The 21,753-nt window shown below is 42.8% G+C and overlaps 2 protein-coding genes across 4 annotated transcripts in view; both read right to left on the bottom strand.

The window, feature by feature from the left end:
* The window catches only part of UBA1 (ubiquitin like modifier activating enzyme 1), a 50,318-nt gene extending 40,499 nt beyond the window's left edge, over positions 1–9,819 (bottom strand). The window contains exon 1 of one of the 3 annotated variants that reach the window (XM_020797596.3): positions 9,667–9,819. The gene's annotated coding sequence lies outside the window, so the exon portion shown is untranslated. Of the gene's footprint in view, positions 1–8,922 lie in introns of all 3 variants that reach the window. The other 2 variants (XM_072991308.2, XM_020797597.3) reach the window with 2 other exon arrangements.
* Positions 9,820–12,409: 2,590 nt separating this feature from the next.
* LOC110081189 (caM kinase-like vesicle-associated protein) overlaps positions 12,410–21,753 on the bottom strand; it is a 46,806-nt gene continuing 37,462 nt past the window's right edge. Inside the window, exons 5-11 of the mRNA XM_020797709.3 lie at positions 21,602–21,740; positions 21,281–21,401; positions 20,839–20,914; positions 20,334–20,470; positions 18,124–18,202; positions 15,527–15,614; positions 12,410–13,696 (exon numbers count right to left, since the gene is read on the bottom strand). Coding sequence (XP_020653368.3) covers positions 13,478–13,696; positions 15,527–15,614; positions 18,124–18,202; positions 20,334–20,470; positions 20,839–20,914; positions 21,281–21,401; positions 21,602–21,740 — 859 coding nt within the window. The 3' untranslated portion in view covers positions 12,410–13,477. The remainder of the gene's footprint in view (positions 13,697–15,526; positions 15,615–18,123; positions 18,203–20,333; positions 20,471–20,838; positions 20,915–21,280; positions 21,402–21,601; positions 21,741–21,753) is intronic.

Genomic DNA, 21,753 nt, shown 5'->3' with positions numbered 1-21,753 from the left:
TTCTCTGCCTGCTACCTGATCATGATCAAATATTTTCCAACATCCTAAGAACGCCACTGGGTGGATGGCACTCTACCTTTCCAAATTTTATTCTGTTGTCACATGTTAACAAGGACAGGGATGGAGACAGTGAACAGGAGCAGACCTAACAAAATACCAGTGACTATACATTTTCAGTGTCTGCCTGCTAGAACTGCAGGTGTCCCCAGGCACGTACACAAGCAATTTACAGGGGCAAAACAACTGCTAAAAACTAGAGTAAGGGTTATGACGAGGAGGACTCAGATTCAAATCAGGAGCAACCATGAAGGTCAGCAGGTGACTGCAGAACAAGCACTCTTTCAGCCTAACTGTCTCATAGGGTAGGCTTAGGAGGATAAAATGAGGTGGGGAAAAGACATGTTGCTCTAAGCAACTAATGAGGGGAGGAAGAGGGAGCAGGAGGAGACAATGACAATTCAATACCATTTTTAGAAATTAAATGTGGAGGGAGTGAAGTGGCATTCACTGCTTCGAAAGCCTGGTGAGTTTATGCTAATTAGGGCAATAACCAACCTTACTAGGCTTTTCAGTCAAGTGGATCCATGGGTGAGAAAGTAGCTGTACCACATATATGTCTTGTAGCTCTAAGATGGGGAGCATGAATCGCTGCAAATGTTGGAGTCCATTTCCCATAAGCTAGTGGTCGGGGATGAGGGAAGATTTGGTCCAACATCTGGACATCCAGGCCTCTCCTGAAGTTTATCATCTCCAGCAGTTCCTTGTTCTTCCTTAAGTGTCTAAAGTAGAGCCACTTTTAAAAGATGCAAAGGATGCAAGCCTAAAACAATTACAACTATCACAGAATCCAGCATTTCTGCACACAGACATATAGGTAATGGTGTATGATGTACTCCTACAAAGTATACCACTTACTACATCAATTGTGATTGATCATATGTGTGCAAAAGTCTATGCCTTCATGTGTAAATCTATGAACAGTACAACACAGATATGTATATTTGGATATATATATTTTAAAGGGAGAAGGAGTGATTTATCTCTATACACTCGGTAAAGAATTATGGGAGTTGCTCATTAACATCATCTGGAAAGTCAGATGCCCTACATCCCTGGTCAACAAAAAAGCAATTTCCAAACATTTGATTCTGCTTTCCCCACATTGTAGTAACTGCAAAATAGAAGCCAAGATGGGTCTGAGCAGATAAAGGAGCAAGATATCATCTATCACACTGACATGCTTCTTGTCTTTTATATTTTATGCTTTTAATTGTAATTTATTGTATTGTATTTGTTTTTCACTGCACTTTATGATATTTGATTTATGTCCCAAATGTATTATTCTTTTGTATGTGTATTATTTTGTTATTCTATTGTTTGTTTATCTGTTGTAAACCGCCCAGAGTGGCCCTGGCTGCCAGATGGGCAGTATATAAATCAAATTACTACTACTACTACTACTACTACTACTACTACTACTACTACTACTACTACTACTACTACTACTACTACTACTACTACTAATAATAATAATAATAATAATAATAATAATAATAATAATAATAATAATAATAATAATAATAATAATACACACACATCAGGGGACAGGCTTAGTTCTTGGTATAGCAGATCCTTCCCAGGTCAAGAGAGCAAGATTAGATCCTATATCCTGGTGCCTCTGTGTTTTACACCAGGTACAGCTAATATCTACTCTTCCATATGTTGCTTGACTACAACTCCCATCATCCGCCACCACTGGCTGTGCTAGTTACTGCTGATGCCCTTTGAATTCCAGTAACATCTGGAGTCATATATGGCCTATCCTGCCCAGCCCTTTTCCTCGTTTTTCCCATTCCAGAGAGTAGTTGCCATTTGCTCCATAGAGATAAAGAGAAATGCAGCATGGGCAAGGGGAATAGTGTTGCAATGAAAACCAGACCTGATACTGGATAACCACATCTGCACCTTGGATTGTTCCTATATATGCATACACTGCCCACTAGACTGTGTGTAGAGCTTTTTGCTAGCTTCTCAGTATTTAAGGCGGCTTCCTAAATGTGTGTGGCCAACGTATTTCATATACTTGTTCTCAGCAAACCTTAACAACAGCTGTTGCACTGTTGCTATCTCAATATTAAGCTACTGGAGAGTGGGGAGAGGCTGAGGGTCAGATGCAGAGGCTTGCCTAGGACTATCAAGATATACTCGGCCAAACTAAGATCTAAACTGCCATAGGAGGAGAATGAAAGCAAGAATTCCATGGCACCCTTAAGACTTACCAAGTTTTATTTTGGATATGATTTTGCACACTTCTTCAGTGGAGTGCAGAGGAAAATGGTTGCACCTGAGTTACATCAGTGGCATGTGGGTTATATCTTGCTGTACTATGAGTAAGTGGATGTAAAAAAGGAAAAAAAGCCCACACAATTTCTTTTCTTGCGGTTCAGTGCCCCCTAGTGGCCTGCTGAGGCATTGGCTTCAACACTATTCTGTCTCGCTGGCTCCTTAGGTTTTCCGTGCCCGTCCTTAATGGAGTCTTGCAGCCAAGGAAAATTCACAGAAGCTTACACCAAATAAAATCTCGTGGTCTTCAAGGTGTCACAAAGCTTTATGTTGCATTTTACTTAAGATCTGCTGAAACAAGCTAACATAGCTATTGTCTGAGGACTTTTTTCTTGAGAACTTTCTGTTCTAATGTAAACCTCACAATTCCCCCATATGTGTGGATATTTCCTTCTTGTGTGCAGGTGGGACCCTTTTGGCTACAGAAAGACCAGCGCCCAAGAGAACTGGGACTGCTGTTACTATAAATAGTTATATAAGAAATGATGAAGCTGATGGGTGATACTATCATCTCATTGGTTAGAAGCAGTGCGCTTTAGGGAGAAAACTGCAAGCAGTTTGAAGGCAAATCATTTATTTTACATTTATATGCCTCTTCTGTTTTCTCTAGTGATTGCACATTCTTATACAGTACTCTTCTGTTTTGACATTTTAGAAGCAGTAAAATTTAGACTGGATATAAAGAGTAATATAATGTGCATTTTCTCCACTCCTTTTTAATTTTTAAGATGCAAAGAGATGCACCAATAAAAAAAAACCTAGGGCTTCCATGACTTTATAAGGAGTATTTACATCCATTGATCTGTATCCTTTGGATTGTGGAGGCCCTGCACAGCACTGAGTGGGCAAAATTTTTATTACTGTATGATGGAAAATAAAAATACTTTAGAATTATGAGCTTTCTGAGCTACACAGCTTTCTATATACAGAAATCCTATAAACATCTCCACTGTCAACAACTCCACTCTCCTCCCTGACTGACTTCAAAGTCACCATTAATGGAACCAACTTAGTACAGTGGTGCCCCACTTTACGATTACCCTGCATTACGACAAATCCACTTCATGACGTTTTTGCAATTGCAAAACAATGGTCTAAATAGGGTTTTTTCACTTTGCGATGATCGGTTCCTTGCTTCGGGAACAGATTCTTTGCAAAACAATGTTTTTTTAACAGCTGATAGGCAGTTTCAAAATGGCCACCGGGTAATTAAAATGGCTCCCCACTGTGTTTAGGGACGGATTCCTCGCTATACAGGCACCGAAAATGGCCGCTGTATGGAGGATCTTCGCTGGACGGTCAGTTTTTAGCCCATTGGAACGCATTGAACGATTTTCAATGTGTTTCAATGGGCTTTTTATTTTTGCTTTATGATGTTTTCTCTTAACAGCGATTTTCCTGGAACGGATTATCACCGTTAAGCGAGGCACCACTATATAATGTTTAGGATCTTGGAAGTTTGACTCACGACTCAACTTTGAAGCTCACTGGGTGGCCTTGAGCCAATCACTTTTTCTCAGCTTGACCTACTTCACAGGGTTGTTGTTATGAGGGTAAAGTGAGAAGAAGAGCCATGAACACCGGGAGAAAGATAGAATAGAAAGTTATCTAAAAATAACTACAGTACTACACTGGGCTATCCTATAGCTATAAAGAGGATTCTCACCTGTTGTTCTGGAAGCTAACTGTATACAATGTAGTTCAGTGTGAATCAAAGTGAGCTTCCAACAGTGCTTCAGGTATCAGAAGGTCAATGGGGTGGGTGGGGGAAAGACACCGTCACAATAAAGCAGATTAGACCCTGTGGCAAGTCTGGGTATAGTGCAGTGCTCCAGATGTAAATACACCTCAACCCCCATCTTCCATTAGCTGTGCCACTTTGGGTCTAATGGGTGTTTGAGTCCAGATTCTTCTGGATGGCCCCACCTTTCCCAGCTCCGTTCTACAGAAGCGCAGCACATTTGTGACATTTTTAATGCTACACTAATGTGATGCCCCAAGGCCCCAGAAGCAGTGTCATTAACAGCAATATAAGAGCCTAATCATCCTACATTTTTATTAGCCATACATTTCTGAGGTACAGAAATACATGCCATGCCTCATAAAGAGGATCAGCCTCACTAAAATACCACAGAACTCCATTCAGCTGTCTCTTCCCAGGACCTCTTACACCAGAGGGGAACCATGATGGCTCCTTGAAATAAGACCAGAGTAACAGGGCTGCCTTTTTCCCACAGCATGAACCACATCAAACTACAGCTTGTGTGGACGGTCTCTCCAGATGCAGATACCTCCATTCATTCCAGTGACTGACTCTGGGCTTCTTTTCAGTCAAAGGACAGATACTACATGTAGAGGAAGAATGTAATAAACAAAAGAGGGCAGGCCCTCCGCATATTACCTGTGGTGAAAGTATAACAAATGCTGCCGTTCTTCACGCATGGGATCTACTGAACGAGTGGAGTGGCTGCTTGGAACACAGTTGCAAGAAAACAGCTCCTTAAAAGTATCTGATTAAGAACCTCAGAAGAGTTCTTCTGGATTGAGATTCAAATTCTGTCAAATCTAATATCTGTAGCAGCTAATCAATGCCTCGGGGAGTTCACAAAGGGTACAAACAGAACGCTCCTCCCTATCACTGCCCTCAAATCTGATCAACTAAGATAATTTTGTTCCAGAACTGGACCATCATGTGGCCCAGCTGTCTGCATGAAGCAGGTGTTTCCACAGGACCAGTGACTGAAACCATAACAATGCAAACCACCACCACCACCACATGACCAAAACTGTCCAAACTCTATAGATCAAGATCCAGGTGAGTGTTCTTTAAAAGGCTAGTCTCTAGTTTCAGAGCTCATAGTGCTTGTGAAAACCCATCTTTGAGAGGCAATGTGGGCCCTTTTTATTCAGAGAAACCTTTTACAGCAAGGAATTAGTTTTCTGTAGCATAAGGTGTGGATTTCTTTGTTGTGGCCAAGAACCTCAGCTATGAATCCAGAGATGAATCTAATCTCTGCGGTGGTAGATGAGGAGAAGATTTGTACATGGCCTTAAAAGGAAGGCAGGACATAAGCATAACCCCTAGAATACAGTAAAAACTAAATGCATGTTCTGTCAGCTAAGAAAGCTGCCTGGCCACACCTGTCCATGCCTGAAGGCAGAGATATCTCAGCAGTAACTAGCATCAAACAAGCATATTTAACTTTTCCAACTAGCAAGGGGTGCTTTAGCAAACAACATCTATCTATGATTATCTAAGATCTTAGTTGTTCACCAAGGAAACGCACATCCACTACCTAAACACTGTCAGCAGCCAGGACACATTTAAAAATAAATGTATCTGAGGAGAAAACTGGACCATTGCATGTTTGCACTGAGCGAGGGGAGAAAGCAGCTGAGGGGAAAGGAGCTTTGGCACCCTTAGCATTGCTCATTAACAAAGGGAACAGTGTGCACCAGATCTTTGTCAAGCTTTGTTACTGTCTCAACCAAGTCTGAGTTGATGGAATTTGATCAGGACTCTTTTCGCTGCGAACAAAAATGATTTTGTGAAAAACTCTCCTAGGAAACTTTGGGATTTTTTTTAAAAAGATGAAAGTCTGTCTTCAAGGTCTATGCCAACACTGCTGAATCAAATATGGAAAACAAAATGATTCCCAACGTTGCGGAACACCAAGACAACTGATGTGATTTGCCATGCAACCTGATCGTAAGCACTGAACTTTCCTGACCTAGCATAGGGAAGCAAAAAGAGCCCCTTGGGCTGATTCCTATCGCAGCCTAGCCATGGAATTCTAGTGGGGGGTCAGGAGATCTGTGACAAGTCGCCTCGTTGACTGTAAGAGTCTGTCAACAGAGAGCCATTTTGAAAAGTAAAAGGGAGGTGATGAATAGGCAAATGCCTCAATCTCTACTCCAGAAAATGGTTTCTTCAATACCATGTCATCACCATTATCTTAGAAGTTGAACTGCAATGGGTCCTATGGGTCATCAAGTCCAGCCCTTGTCAAGGAGGCAGAGTGGGGGGCTCTGCACCCATAAATCACTGAGCTACCCAGCAGTTCTATAAGCTCATTTTCTCCTCCACTCTTTTGCCTCCATGACTGCCACGACAATCATGGAATCCAGCAACATTCCCCAGAGAACCAGATTTTACTCAGAGGCCTACAGTGGCCAACCTATACCCTCAGGCAGCCATACACATCTTTGTCTGACAGCACTTACAGCACAGGTGGCAGCCTGAGGTATTTTGACATATCTGGGCAGCTCAGTCGCAGGTTGAAACAAACACTCTAAGCTAACCTGCTCCACACTGAACTTGTCAAGTGGGCCAATTATGGGGAACAAAGATAAACAGGTTAATAAGATGATGAGCAGAGGAAGGTTCTAGAGTTGGGATTGGTTACTCAAATCAGCTGCAGCTTTTAGCACTTCATAGCCTGGTTTCCCAACTCCACACGGATAGCCTTTTGGACTTTCTTCTGAATCTCTATTCTTGCAATATGCTGTAAGAAGGGTCCTCTCCATCAAACTTTAATTAAGATCCCAGGCTTTAATTGGTAAATGTATCAACAAAAGTTCAGTTGATTTATTGATGGGCATTTTTAATAAATAGGGTCAAGAATGGAGGGCACCCTTGTATATTTTTTGGAATCTACTTTAGCTTTGTGGGAGACTCTGTCACAAAGTCACCAGATGGTCTTAGGCAAACCACTCTTTCCTCTGTCTCTCTCCCTCTTCAACTATCTGAACTATAAAAATAACCTACAATGCAGGGCTTTTGAAAGGACTACTGAAAAAATGTCTGTGAAGCACTTTGAAATATTTTATGCAAATGCTCAGTATCAGGACAGAGCAGTTTGGTTTTTTTTCTGCACATCCAAACTTATAAATTTGCAAGAAAATAAAATTAATAAAAAAAACACTTCAGCCACAGTCACAGAATTTGGGGGGCAGGGGGAATGGCACAAGATTACCAGCACACATACTGAGCTTTTAATATCATGAAGTTGCTTGGATACCATATCACTTTTGCCCACCCCAACAAAGCTTTCATGGTCTCTCGAGATTAGATTCTGATCCTGCTTCCGTCTTACATGGCAAGAAAACAGAAACCCAAGGGAAGCAAAATGCCATATAAGTCAAAAAGGCCCAGCCATACAAACTGTCTCATCCCCACTGGGAACATAACATCAACACATGTCTAAAATAAAAGAGAGTGCCACTCAAGCCTGCTTTGAAGTCCACCTCTTTAACATAAAGGCCTAATCCCTAATCATTCCAGCAATGTAATTCATTGCTAGGCAATCTTTTGCAGGGGTGACAGAAATACTGTATAAGGTATTTAAAAAGCAAAGGATTGGTGGACACATGGACAAATCATGGCACTTGTCGGCCTTCTCCAATTACATTTACAGTAGCTGTTCAGCAAATCAAAGAAATAAACACAGTAAGAATCAACAGGGATGAATCGATCTGTACAACAACTTTAGTGCAGGGTGGGCTAGAAGGCAAATCTCTGGATTTGCTGTACGGGGGGGGGAGGTGATTTACAGTAACCCTTTTGTTTTCCAGCAGCAGTTAGAATAAAAAAGCTCGCCTGCTCCTCTGAACTAATGCTTCAATTAAATAAACTTTGGAGAGACAAGAGCCACAAATTTGCTTCTTAGCTGAAATCCTGTTGCTTAATATAGTAAAACACACTCAAGTAGGCTCTTTGAATCAGTGGGGATTTGGTGAGTCAACTGTTCTGTAAGTTCTGTTGATTCAAATGGGTCTACTCACATTGCCACTTATTATGCTACATTAAGTTGCAACTAGAGTAGGCTCCTCTGAATCAATGAAACTAGAGAGAAGTTGACTCAACAACGGTGTGCCTACTATAGCACAACTTACAACACTAAGCAAGAGTTTTTCAGCCCTTGTTTTGTTTTTCATGGGATGCCAAAGCAAGTTTAGTTCTGATACTGAAAATAAGTTTTGTCTTGGTCTGAGCCATGTGTTCAAAGCCAATTCTACACACTAGCTTATATCTGACTCTAGTGGATGGGCTTTCAAAACTTACATTTTAAAAATTAAATTGTTGAAGCTATAAGACTGCATGCTGTCACTTTAGTAACTGCACTCTAGAATGATACTCTAGCATGACAGAATGCATACTGAAACGATACGTTTACCAGATGAATGAAAACAGCACAAAAACTGTGCAAGCTTTTGAAAACACTCATATTTTCAACAGGCAAGATGTGACACTGTTTCATACCTGGAACTTGTGTCACATTCGCCAAAACTCATCTTCACAGTTGCTGGAGAGGGAGCACGTTCTGTGCATGCTCGGAGGCAACCCCTTTTTACTATTAGTTCACTTTTTCTGGCATAGAAGAGAAAACAAATTTCCTTCTGAGTTCAGGAACTAAGCCCAGTCTCTGCTTTATGACAAATAATTTACAAAGGGAGAAGAAGTAGGGGATTTGAAAATTATGGAGCCCTATTGAAAAATATTTCTTAATACAGATTAGTTAACACCAATTGTCACTCTGTCTTAAGTTATCACAACACAGTGAAAAGGGGTTTGTTCACCTTTTTTTCAAGGAAGGTTCCCAGACGGATCAATAGTAGATGTTCCAGGATGTATATGCTGACTTTAGATGAAGTGGGGTTCTTTTATACATCACAAACGGTGAGCTCAACAGATACTTTGTGATTCCTTTCTTTCCTCTCCCTCACACGCCTTCTCCCCCGCCAACAATTCCCCTGCCTTTAGTAAACTTAAAGAGCCATACCCTTTTTTGCTTATGAAACTCTGCAAATGCCATGCATACTGATAGGACCTGCCTGAAAGAATGCTAAGCACGATCAGTTGTTCCGGACTATCCAAACCGAAGTACGTAGAAGAACGTGATCTGAAATATTAGATCCAAGGGGACTCCTACGGTACTAATTAAAACCGTGCCAGTAATAATATTTTTCTTTCATGAGTGGAACATATGCCCACTTCTAATACAGACCAAGGAAAGGGGGTGGTGGCCACCCCCTCCACAAAAAAACTAGAAATAGTAAGGCAGGCTGTGAACTTTTCTTCCCCATCCACTGACAAGGATGCCCCCCCTCAACCAAATGTCCTTGTGCTTCAGACTTCCTGCCCCGCACCCCGATTTTTGTGTTCAACCCATCACCCCCATCCATCACCACGGACTGACCCCGCCCCCCTCCTCAAAGCCGAGGAGGGGGCTGCTCACTATTCGGTTCCCTGCACACACGGACACCCTCGCCATTATGCTCCGGCTCACCCTCCCGTGAGGCCGCCCCCGATCCGGATCTCACCCCCACCACTGTGGACTGCCTGAGTTCCAAGTCCGGCTCCTACTCCCGCCGCCGCCGCCGCCGCTGATGCTGCCTGCGGGCCCCAGCCGCTGCCTGCTGCGAAGAGAGAGTTGGGCTGGACCACTGAGGGAAAAGGGGGGGAGCAGGCTTCTCATTTACCGCCACGATTTATCCCGTTACGCATACGGACATTTGCTGAGGAGGAGTGTGTCTCGTCCATATCATTCGTCCCCGCTGCCTTCTCTCGGAAGGGATTTGGGGGAGAAATGACGGGAAAGAGTAGCGGCCAAGCTTCAAACACCCCCCCTTTACCGTGTGAAAATAGTACAGCTCAGCCCTGCGCGGCGGTTTTTGGGAAACGTAGTTCGCTGTCGGCTGGACGGGTGAGGGAGAGCATGTGGCTGCTGATGTCGCGTGGAAAGGGGTTGGGCCGTGGAGAACGGGCAAACGGTCGTGGAGAAAGAACGAGCCGCAAACACGTGGCTAGGGTGGGGGCGGGGGGAAAGGAGCGATGGGCTTGGAATGAAGGGGGGCTGGGGGGAGGCGAACAGACCCCATTATGTGGCGAGAGAGAGAGAGAGAGAGAGAGAGAGACACGAGGAATGAAGGGACACTTGGAGGTGGTGGTGAGGAAGACGTTTGAAAAGAAGGACATGGAGGAATTAGCAGCAAAGGAAGAGAAGGACGGACAAGAGAGGCCATGGGTTAATTTGAAAGAGGGAGGACGCGAAGACTGAGGGCTCTCCTGGTGTCAGGGCAGCACTTAAGAAAAGTGATCAGAGGTCCCCTGAATACATGCAGAATGTGCCTTTCCCCGCTGAGCAACCAGGGCACTTTTAGAAAATATCATCAAGCCTTACACTTGTGTCCCTGGAGACCAAGACTATGATCATCCACACTCTTGGATTTCTGATCATCACCATGTACCGGGGTGAAAGCTAGACGGTTAAGAAAGCGAAGAGGGGGGAAAAACCACCTTGATTCATTTGAAATGTGGTGCTGGAGGAGAGCTTTGCCAATATCCTGGACTGCCAGAAAGACAAACTGTTACCTCTGAAGTTAAAAATATTGAAACGGAGGCTGTCCTACTTTGGGCACATCTTGAGAATACAGGATTCTCTGGAAAAGACAATAATGCTGGGAAAGGCGGAAGGCAGCGGGAAAAGAGGACCAAATACAAGATGGCCTGACTCCCTAAAAGAAGCCACAGGCTTTAGTATGTAGGAGTGAGCAGGGCTATTGAGGACAGGACATTTTGGAGATTGTTCATTCAGATAGTTGCCATGAGTCAGAGGCGACTTGATGGCACATAACAGCAACAAGAACTTATGCTTCTGATCAAAGGTCAAGGTGTTATTGATGAATTTCAAAATCCAGATGGCTCAGGTCCTTGAAACTTATGTGTAAACATCTGCCTGATCATTAAGACTGGATTAGTGGAGGGAGCAATACATCATGTAGAGAGGCAAACATCCTTCTTGATTCTAGTATCCCAGTTGTAGTATTCACTTTCTGTGGAGGCAAAATGGTGCCACCATTGGCCTCATTTAAAACCTGGCTATATGTCCAAGCATTTGAGGTGCAGCAATCATAGCTTTGTTTGGATATATTGGTTAGTAATTTACTTTAAGTGGTTTTAGAGTTATTCCTGTGAGGGTGCATCATTTTGAAATCTTCAGATTTAGGGCATAAATATTTTAACAAATTAATAATCTCTAGCCAATCTCCATGCATCAAGGATCTAGGGAACAGCTCTTTGTGATACAAGGAGCTCATTTGGTTATTCTAATAGTTTTCTTTGGACAAATTTAGATTTCAGTTAAAGCTGCATGATGGCAGAAGACACAGCTTAATCTCTGAGCAACAATTCACTAGACATCTATTTACAGTGACAGGACTCTGTGGAATAAATTCAGAGGAACTGTACTCATCATGAGCATATGCCTAAAAGCCTGGATTGTTTGTGAGCAGGAAGAAGTATGTCCAGTACAGATTACATGACTAAGAAATCAAGGGACATGGGAAGACTATGTTGACAGTTCCCTCTGGATTTCATTGAAGGGAATACATAAGAAGATCCCTTATAGACAGCCAAACTACCCCAAGATGAGTTTTCACCCTATCATACTTCTTAAATAATGACTTTGCACACCACACCTCTTTTGGTCCCAAAAGATTACAGATAAAAAAAATAATGTGTATTTGGAAGTGTGTGTGTGTGTGTGTGTGTGTGTGTGTGTGTGTGTATACACACAGTATATATATATACAGTATATATATGTATGTATGTATGTATGTATGTATATATGTATGTATGTATGTGTGTGTATGTATATGTATATATGTGTATGTATATGTGTATGTATATATATATATTAAAAAATGTATTTGCAAAATGCTCTCTTTCTTCACAGCGAAGGCGAGGACATTCTATCATTCACTGTGATCATCACTTATTCCAAGATGGCACAGAGACATTCCAAGAGCCCCAATTATTTCGGATAGCTTCTTCTCACACTCCAATTTTCTTCAACCAAAGAACATGCCTCTGCTGGTCTAAAAATATCAGATGATGATATTATCACCAGTCTGCTAAGTATGGAATCAAGTTCTAGTTTCCTGGAAGGAGGGCTTAGAACTGTAATACTTTATTCAGGTTGGGGGGTTACAAATAGACCTTTCTCTCCCATACCTGGGTTCCTAAGACCAAGTCCTTGAATAAACACACCACCAACAACACACATATGAAAGCAATAGACAGAGAAAGACTCTGTTTATTTTATTTCCCAGAGCTGCCCCAGGAGAAGGAAAGACAGCACCGGGGAGGGGCAGCCAGGAAGTTTCTGTATTAAAATAGCATCTTTGTAAAACATGCAGCTGGCCTGGGCATGCATCCCTCTTACCCCATCCCTCCCCTCACAGTCCACCTGAGGTTGCAATCCGAACCAGCAGGGCAGCCGTTGTTGTCATGGCACATGGCTGGCGTTCTTGACCGCTCCTGCCATGGCTAAAAAGTGAAATGTGAGACTGGATGCAGTGGAACAGAGCAAGGTTGGAAAACAGATGCTCAACCCATGGAATGGCTTCTCTTCTGACTCACTGGCCTGCAATAGCTCCCAATTCTTTTCTCCCTTTAATGTACACTATGGCTCCAGCAGAGGAATGCTTGGCTCTTACGAGCGTCCCCAAGTAGGAGAGGAAAGCTTTCTTCCTTTATTGGATTGACCTTTTCTCTAGCTCGTTTGTGAAGAAAGGGAACTGTGGGGCAACTTCTCCTGGGCTCTTAAGCACCTGTTCGCTCAGAGAGGTAGGGGTGGGTTTGATGGTGGAGGATCATTGCTCTGTGGACCTGTGAGAGGCTAGTGCTCAGCTAGGTGCCAGCTTTGCCCACATAGGGATAAGGGGATGCTACTATAGCAAGGGATACAGCTTGTGCTGCCTACTGGGATTGGCCTAGAAAGGAGTCCCACGCTCCCACCTAAGGGGTCAGGAGCACAAGTGAACATTACCTATCCTATCCTGCCTGTAATCCTCAGTCCGTCCTTCCTGTGTACAGCACAACACCCTTTTTGTGGCAGACCAGCCTGTCTTTCTACTTCCCTGCTCCGCCAGACCGAGCGGCTCCTGCTCCTGACCAACGGCATGGGTTGGGGCAAGGGGGGTTAACACTGCTAAGGAGCGCCCACATTCCTTGCCCTGGGCTCCACTGTCCCACAGAGTCCTCCCCTTCCAAGGGCAGGATATGTGGACTCAAGCAGAGAAGGCAGCGGGAATTTGGGGTTGTGGGGGGAGGCAGGGGAAGCAGGAGCCATCATTCCTTCTTCTCTTCAGCGCCCTCTGTCTTGCTCTGCTGCTCCTCCTCCTCCTCTTGTTCCGGCGGGCACAGAGCCTCCAAACGCTCGGCTGGCCTTGGCGCCTCAATGGTGACCTCGTGAGCAACACTCATGGAGGAACGGGGAGTGACAGGAAGGCGGCCACTGACATCCGTAGCTCGGAGGCGTTGCATGAAAGTAGTGATGCGAATGGCTTTCTGGAAAGAGAAAAGCAACCTCATGTGTTTGTACCTGTACCTGGCCTCATAATAGCTGCCCCTGTGCTAAGTCATATCTGACTTCTTCCTAATCACTGAAGCCAATAGGAAGGGCCCCTACAGGCGATGAAAGCTGCAGTTACCTTATCATAACAAAAAAAAAAAGGTAATGCTGGTAAGCAGGACAGCGCCTTCCATCTGCCTTGCGTGCAAAGTAAAACTTACATCACCACCTACATCTCAGAAGCCTGTAGCATCGTTGCAGTCAGTGGCATTAAGCTGGTTCCCAGAGAAAGAGCAGAACATCGAGTTGGGAAACATTAAGGTTAAATTTAGGGCTATTTGAAAGATTGCAAGACTGCATTGTCCCCTATAAGCTGCCCCAGTTTTAATATCCTTGGGCGTAGGCCAGGACCTGTCCTTCTATCACTCTGTCCTGCCTCCCCCAGAGATATATTGAATAGTGAGAGAAGACTTCTCAGCGGCTGTTCCCAGGCTTTGGCCAATGTAGGCAAGGCTCACTCCATTTTTGTTATCTTTTTATCCACAAGCAAAGATTTTTTTCCAGATAGATTTTACTGTTCATTATTTTTATAACCTTATTTTATCTGTACTGTAGAAGAAATGGTGCTAGCTATCATAAATCCTCTAGATTTTGCCTGTGACTGGATGAAAATTATCTGATATATATATATATTGGTTGTGCTGAGGTGCTTCTGACACGAACAAAGAAAGATTTTATCTGCTTCTATGTTGTAATTATACTTTTGCATTTTAATAGAATTTTATGGAACACTGTTTGTTTGTTTACATTTTTATCCTGCCTAACCAGCAGCAAAGCCACTATTCTGGACAGCTTACAGAGAACATCAAAATAATAATATTTGTTGTGGAAAGGGCAATACTGTATAAATTAAATAAATAACATAATGTTTTAAAATTAAATTCTGTATTCACAGGGTGCTTTCTACTAAAGATACTTCTCCTTCCCTATATTTTACAGAATATAAGCATTCCACTGTGTGTGAAGCATGTTCTTTTATCAGATATTGGTTTACATGTGTTTCCAAATGGAATGCACTATTATCAGTTTACAATCTAAAATCCACAGTTGGGCAATACTTTCCTTAGGGCTAAATGAAATGCCCCCAAATTGTAAGCTTTTGAGTTATCTACAAACCTGTAGCAGATTAGAAGACACAAAAAAGCAGGGAATGAGGGATGAGATGGAACGGTCTACAAATTTGGCCAGTGAGATGGTCTAGCACTGTATATTTATTTATTTATTTATTTATTTATTTATTTATTTTATTTCTATCCCGCCTATCTGATCATATTAGACCACTCTATTGAATGTGTAGGCACCCTAGAATACTCAGTGGTGCTCAAAATCCCCTGTAAAGTGTGTGGATTCTATAACACAGGGCTCCTGATGGACAAATTGGTATAGAAGGATAGAATTTGAAACCACTCCTGCTATAACCAAGGTGCAAACATTATATAGATAACCCATTATTAGAAAAGGGAATCCTTGAACTGCTGAAAGTGTCTGAGTGCACTGTAAGGCCCCTTCCAACCTCAGGTAATTTGCAAATTAGTTTGCTCTGTTTTCTGATTGGTCTTCACTATGTCACTATGGGGCTTCTGTGAAGTCTGATATCTCAAATATTGAAGTCTGCCTGAATCACATCTCTCCAACAGTAAGGTGATTTCACTTCTAACTGCCATTTATCTACGAGTCCTGTTTCTACCCTTCCAGTACCATACATTCCATCACAGTTTGTACTCTCTAGCCCACACCACAGTGTCCCCTTGTAGCAAATGACTCACCCTCCACTTGGCCTTAGCAAAATTCTTTTCAATCTGGGCACAGACTCCTTCCTTGATATTCTTTTCAGAGGCAATATTTCCAGATATCCTGACAAGGGAGAGAAGGTGTAGAGTTAGGGGGTGAGAGCACATGAAGGAGAGAGGGGACAATTACATGTATCAAGTGGGAAATATAATGTCTGAGTTTTTAGTAATCCAAGGACGATTCAGTGTTTCCACAGCTTGTTTTTGTTGATATTTCTATGGAGGAACCCGAAAGAAAGAAAAGGATTTGGGAACCCTTGCAAGGCAGAAGCAGGGTTGGGGTTGGGGGGACATACTTTATGGACATTGAAAGAGAAGCTGGATGGAAGACATTCCTCCAGAAAGGATGTGAGAAAGAGTTTAACTTTGAACTGTCTAGTCAGGAAACCAGATCTGTACCCATTGCACATGGCTGTGCCTTCCTCTAACTAATTAACTTAATTGTTATAGAGAATCAAAATATCAATACAGAGACTGGGTGCAAAAATATACTTCAAAAGGCTTAAAAGATTAAACATGGTAATAAATATCCAATGAACTGTACTATAATCCCCAAACACCTGTGCCAAATAAAACTTGTTAGATTGTAAGCTGCCATTAGACTCTTTAGTTGTTTTGCTACAAGGGATTAACATGCTCTTCCCCTGCCATTTTTAGAACAGGTTTGCTAGTGTGGGATGAAAGGGGTAGATAGATAGAAGCAAGTGTACTATCTAGGCCTGTATCCCAATCAAAGTACGTTAAATGATTAATCATGCAAGGAATCAACAATTTAGTCTGCAATCCTATACCTTGGAGTAAGCTCTAGTGAATAAAATTGGATGTACTTCTGAGTGGATATATATAAGATTTTACGATTGATTGGTTATATATTCATAGAGTGGCATAAGAGTGTACAATATTAGTTTTTTGAGGGGTAGAGATTTATGTCTTTGAGATGATGAACATTTGTGTTGCAGGAAGAGCCAATCCCAAATATGTGGCAAAGAAAAACGGAATGACTGATGTGCAGCATACTTATACTCAAGATTATTCAAAATACTTGACTATATTACTAGTGCACAAATGTTCACCCTCTTCTTCACATCAAGAATAAACTGACAGCAGGGTCTGAATACGTGGTGAGAGAAGGGAAGTATTGTCCAACAGGTGCCCATCTAGATGTCTCTGTTAATTATTTAATTCTAATAGTGCACTCTTTTTATTATTATATAGTTCTAACAAGACAGCAGGAATTAATGTTATTTAAACAGGATAGATACAACTTTAGGATTCTCTAGTTCAGGGGTTGCTTTCACTCTTGCTCTGTAAAAATGTCTTAGATGTATGAAAGTTTGTCTGTGTTTCTCTACCTCCTCTGAAACTTTAGAGGAGTTCTATATGAAAGTGGGGTGGGGTGGGAGGAGGGGTGAAGTTGAAGACTTGTTGTTTTGCCCAGTTTTTATAAGTGCATGATAAATGTTATGACTAGTCATAACAGACTTGGTCTGAAGAACATGAAACCTTGCATTCGGGAAAGAGAACACCTCATCACATTTATTATTGTTCTCTCCACCTATGAACTACAGAGTGAGAACAGGTGGATAACCCTTGGCCTTCCAGATATTTTAGACTTCAGCTCCCATAAACTGGCATAACTCCTTACCCATGGCCAGTCCTGGCAGAAGGTGATGAGAGTAGAAGTCCAAAACATCTGGAGGACCAAAAGTTCACCCCGACCGGCATAGGACAATGATGCTGATTTCCCCTGCTCCAAGGGGCACAAGGCTGCCAGTGGCATCAGCCGGTATTCTAGCAGTCCTTAGTCCCTCAGTGTAGATTGAGAGGACATTGTGCAAAGGACTGAGTTCAGAAAAGGTATAGGATTAGAAGGGCCAGTTGAAGATGTTTTGGCACCCAAAGAAAGAAAAAGAAAAAAGAAAAAAACTCACAGTTTGCATGTTTAATATTAAAGATGCTTCAAAATCTGCTACCTGAGGCAGCTGCCCTACTTTGCCAAATGACAGGACTGGCTATGGGCCCATAACCAATGGTTATGATGAGATTCTGGGAACTCGCAGTCTAAAAACAGAGTTTTTTTCAAGCTATGTGTAGGGACAGGGAATCCTCCAGATATTTTAGACTGCCATATGTTACCATTGGCCATGCTGAATGGGGGTCATGGGTGTTGTAGGCAGAAGCATCTGGAGGCCCCTTATGACATCCCCTTATGACCTGCTGGTATTTAATATCTTTTCAACAAAAGTCAGCATCCTAACAGAAGCACAGGAACAGGGTTCAGCTAACTATCTGAAGCAGAAAAGCTGGGCTGTTTTTACCTAACACATTCCCTACAAGGAGCTCACCCTCAGCCAGCCCTTTTAGCCTCATAACATGCTTTCAGAATAGGTTATAGGCACAATGATCAGCCCAAAGACACCCACACGGTTTCATGGCTAAGGAGGAATTTGGATCCAAATTTAACAGCCTTTTTGTTACAATACTGGCTGGAGAAAAAAGGGAGGGGCCTGTGGGTAATGAAAGAGAGGACCTTGTGAACTGTCCATTTGCCCCCAACTTGAAGACCCACTCACCAAATATGTCCCAGTGCTTCCTGGGCTGTGATTCGTTGGTCCTGATCAACTTCCATTAGTCGTGATACCAGTTTTTTGGCTGCAAGGGGGAAAGACAGGGATTTTAAAAACATCATTATTACTTATTACATTTCTGTTCCACCATTTCTCCACTGAATTCAAGCTACCTCTCCTCTAATAGTTGAATTGCTGGTTTCTATCCCAGACTCTTCATCTCATCACCTAGTATTTGTATATACCACTGGTTCTTAACCTTGGGTTACTCAGGAGTTTTGGACTGCAACTCCCAGAAGCCTTCACCACCAGCTGTGCTGGCTGGGGTTTCTGGGAGCTGCAGTTCAAAAGCATCTGAGTAACAAAGGTTAAGAACCACTGGTATATACCATTTTTCCTTGAGGTAAAAATAGGTGACAACATAGTCTTTTTTGAATGACTTCTATGAAAATATAATGTAATATAGTGCTCTGAATAGTAACTTTTTTTACAGATTCTACTGACTTCATTTTACCTACTAATCCTTTGTATCCAATGTGTTTTGAAGCTGATGTAATTCTTCCTTGATTATCAGTGTGGCCATTGTCTTCTTTAGTGCCTAGTTTCAGAATAAAGGTTAATATTGTGATCTTAACTTTATTAAACTTTTAGTGCCTCAATTTTATTAGTTGTATATTGTATCTGATATATTTTGAAGTGTAGATAACCTTTTCCTGACAATGTGAGAATTCTTTCTTTGATTCATTGGTTGAAAAATCTGTTCTGTAAATTATGCTTATTATAGAGTTCCTCAAAGATGGAAAGGCAGCAGTGAAGGAACTAGAAAAGACCATCAAGTGTATGGAGACCAAGACGAGGACCATCCACACTACTGTATTCTTGATCATCATGCACGGGTGTGAAAGCTGGACAGTAAAGAAAGCTGACAACAGAAAAAAAAAATGATTTGTTCAAAATGAGGTGCAGTAGGTTTGGTTTGTGGATACCCTGGAATGCCAGAACGATGAATAAGTGGGTCCTAGAGCAAATCAAGGCTGACCTTTCTCTAGAAGCAAAAATGACAAAACTGAGGCTGGCCTGTTTTGGGCACATCATGAGAAGGCAAGACTCACTGGAAAAAACAATGATGCTGGGAAGAGTTGAAGGCAGCAGGAAAAAAGGAAGACCAAATATGAGACGGATTGATTCCCCAAAGAAAACCACAGACTTGAGTTTACAAGAGCTGAGCAGGTCTATTGAGGACAGAACATTAACTCATTCAGAGAGCAGCCATATGTAAGAGATGACGTGACAGCATGTAACAGCAACAGCAACAAGCTATGTTATGTAAAGCTGATGAGGTGAATTTTCGAAAATGAAACATATCTGTCTCCCCCTCCCCACCCACAAAGTCCTTTGGAATCTCTTTTATCATCAGGGAGCTGTTGGGGGGCACAGGGCAGAAGGAATTCTTTACCGAAAATCACTACTGCTGGAATTACCTTCCCACCAATGGTGATTATAATTAGAGACCTCAATCCACCATCTGGTGCCCACCCCAAAGCTTCCAGACAATAAAAGGGATTCCACTGGAGCCTCGGGATCTTCAAGAGCGAGATCCGAATTGTGTTATTTCCGAAAAATCATTCTGAATGCCTCCCTTCGAACCCTTTCAATATTAGAAAACTAGCTCAGTAAAACGTGGGCTGGGCTAAAGCCTATCTTTCTGTTATGCTTGTATGCATTTACATTAACTTGCAGTGTGTTTCTATATTCATAGCGGCTCCTGCACTTCAGTGGTGGCTGGTGGCCATTGTGGTTGGTGGGGCAGAAGGCACAGCAGCCAGCGGATGGCAAAGCCACAGATGAGAGGCTGCCGCCACTGTTTCCTCTCCCTCACACCTCTGCCAAGAGAGGCTGATAGTGGAGCCACAGGGGAAGACAGGCAGGGAAAAAGGCAGGTAGGAGTGAGCTGGCAGGATGGAGCCAGAGCCAGGGCAGTACTCTGTTTGCCCTCATGGACCAGCTGCCAGTACCACACTGGCTGTCATTTATGTTGTTGCCTCTTTCTGCTGCCTGTGAACTTCACGTAGGATCCGCAGCAGGGTGCGAGGATGAGTCCATTCAAAGTATACATCAAAGGGGCTAAAGTAAGTAGGGTTTGTGTCCTCCCTCCCTCCCTCCCTCCCTCCCTCCCTCTCTCTCTCTCTTTCTCTCTCTCTCTCTCTCTCTCTCACCAGCAGGAGAGATGTCATCCCAATAGGGGGAGTCAAAGCTGTAGTCCCCAGCTAGAATTTTCCGGAATATGCGGCGGTTGTGGCTATCAGTATTCTCATCATCTGTGTCGTCGTAGAATGGCGGATTCCCAGACAGCCTGTTCAGGTGGTAGTGGTGAAACAATTAGTAGGCAAGGGTAAAAAAAATAAAAAATAAAAAAAATGGTTCTAAGCTTTTGACTGCAACCAGACAAAACCTCCCAAACTCCAAGCTTACGTATAACCATGTCCTGAAATACTTTGTCCTTCAACCGGCACAACTCCAACATTATTTATTCATTTATTATATTTATTCTCCCCCTTTTCTCCAGGGAGCTCTAGGTGGTAGAGACGGTTCTATCAAAGATCTCCCAAGCCCTCATCTACACTAACCACTATACTGTATCACACTGTCTCCTGTTTCCATTTGGACTACTTCCCACTCCGTCCCTCCTTTTCTGTTACACAGGCACCCATAGACACTCACAGAATAAACATGATAACCCCGACGGCCCAGCAGTCAACTGGACGTCCATACCGTTGCCGAGCTACCACTTCAGGAGCTGTGTGGGGACAGAAATATGGGTCAGAGAAAGTTGTGCCATATTTGGGCAGAATTAAATCCATGTTAGCTGGGAGGCAGGTGTGAAGGTTGCCATTTTCCATGCTCCTTTCTGTCAGAGGCCCTGTGCTTTCAATAAGGGAAACCTCCCCAACTACATGCTTAGTGAAAATCTGCCTCTATTTGTTTTCTGCACACTGTGCAATTTTTAAAAGCCACAGAATCTTTGTCAGGTCAGAAAGCTGGCACACCTAAAAACTTCCTAATTTTTATGGATAGCATCTAGTTCGAACTGTGGAAATGGGAGAAATTAAAACTTTGTGGTTTTAGTCCATCTCAAGGGGGGGGGAGGAAATCATATACCTACCCAAATATTCTGGGGTCCCACATGGTTCAGTAATGGCACCGTTCTCTAATCGGGAAAGATAAAAATCTCGCAGCACCACCTTGGAGCGGTTGTTCTGGTTGTAGTACATAAGATTCTCCAGCTGTAGGCAACAGTAACCAGGAGGAGGGGAAGTAAGGTCCAAATTAGCCATTATCTCTCTCTCTCTACACAATAGCCAAGGTACCTCTGGACCCATTTGTTCTGTTGGTTGAATGAAAAAGTCCTATCCCACACAGAACCACTAGAGGGTGGTATTTGCTCTAAGCATTTCAACATGGGGATCCAGGAATCCAGCCCTACCTTGAGGTTGCGGTGAACAATGTGCAGGTTATGTAAATAAGCTAATGCCTCCAGCACTTGCCGGATGACATTGCTGGCATCCTTTTCTGTGTAGTAGCCCTGGTCTAGGATCCAGTCAAAAACATCCCCACCGGTGGCCCTAGAGGAGACAC

The sequence above is a fragment of the Pogona vitticeps genome, chromosome 2 (assembly GCF_051106095.1).
Source record: "Pogona vitticeps strain Pit_001003342236 chromosome 2, PviZW2.1, whole genome shotgun sequence".
Lineage (NCBI taxonomy): Eukaryota > Metazoa > Chordata > Lepidosauria > Squamata > Agamidae > Pogona > Pogona vitticeps.
The sequence above is the reverse complement of the archived record's forward strand: the minus strand, read 5'-3'. Positions and strand labels throughout refer to the sequence as shown.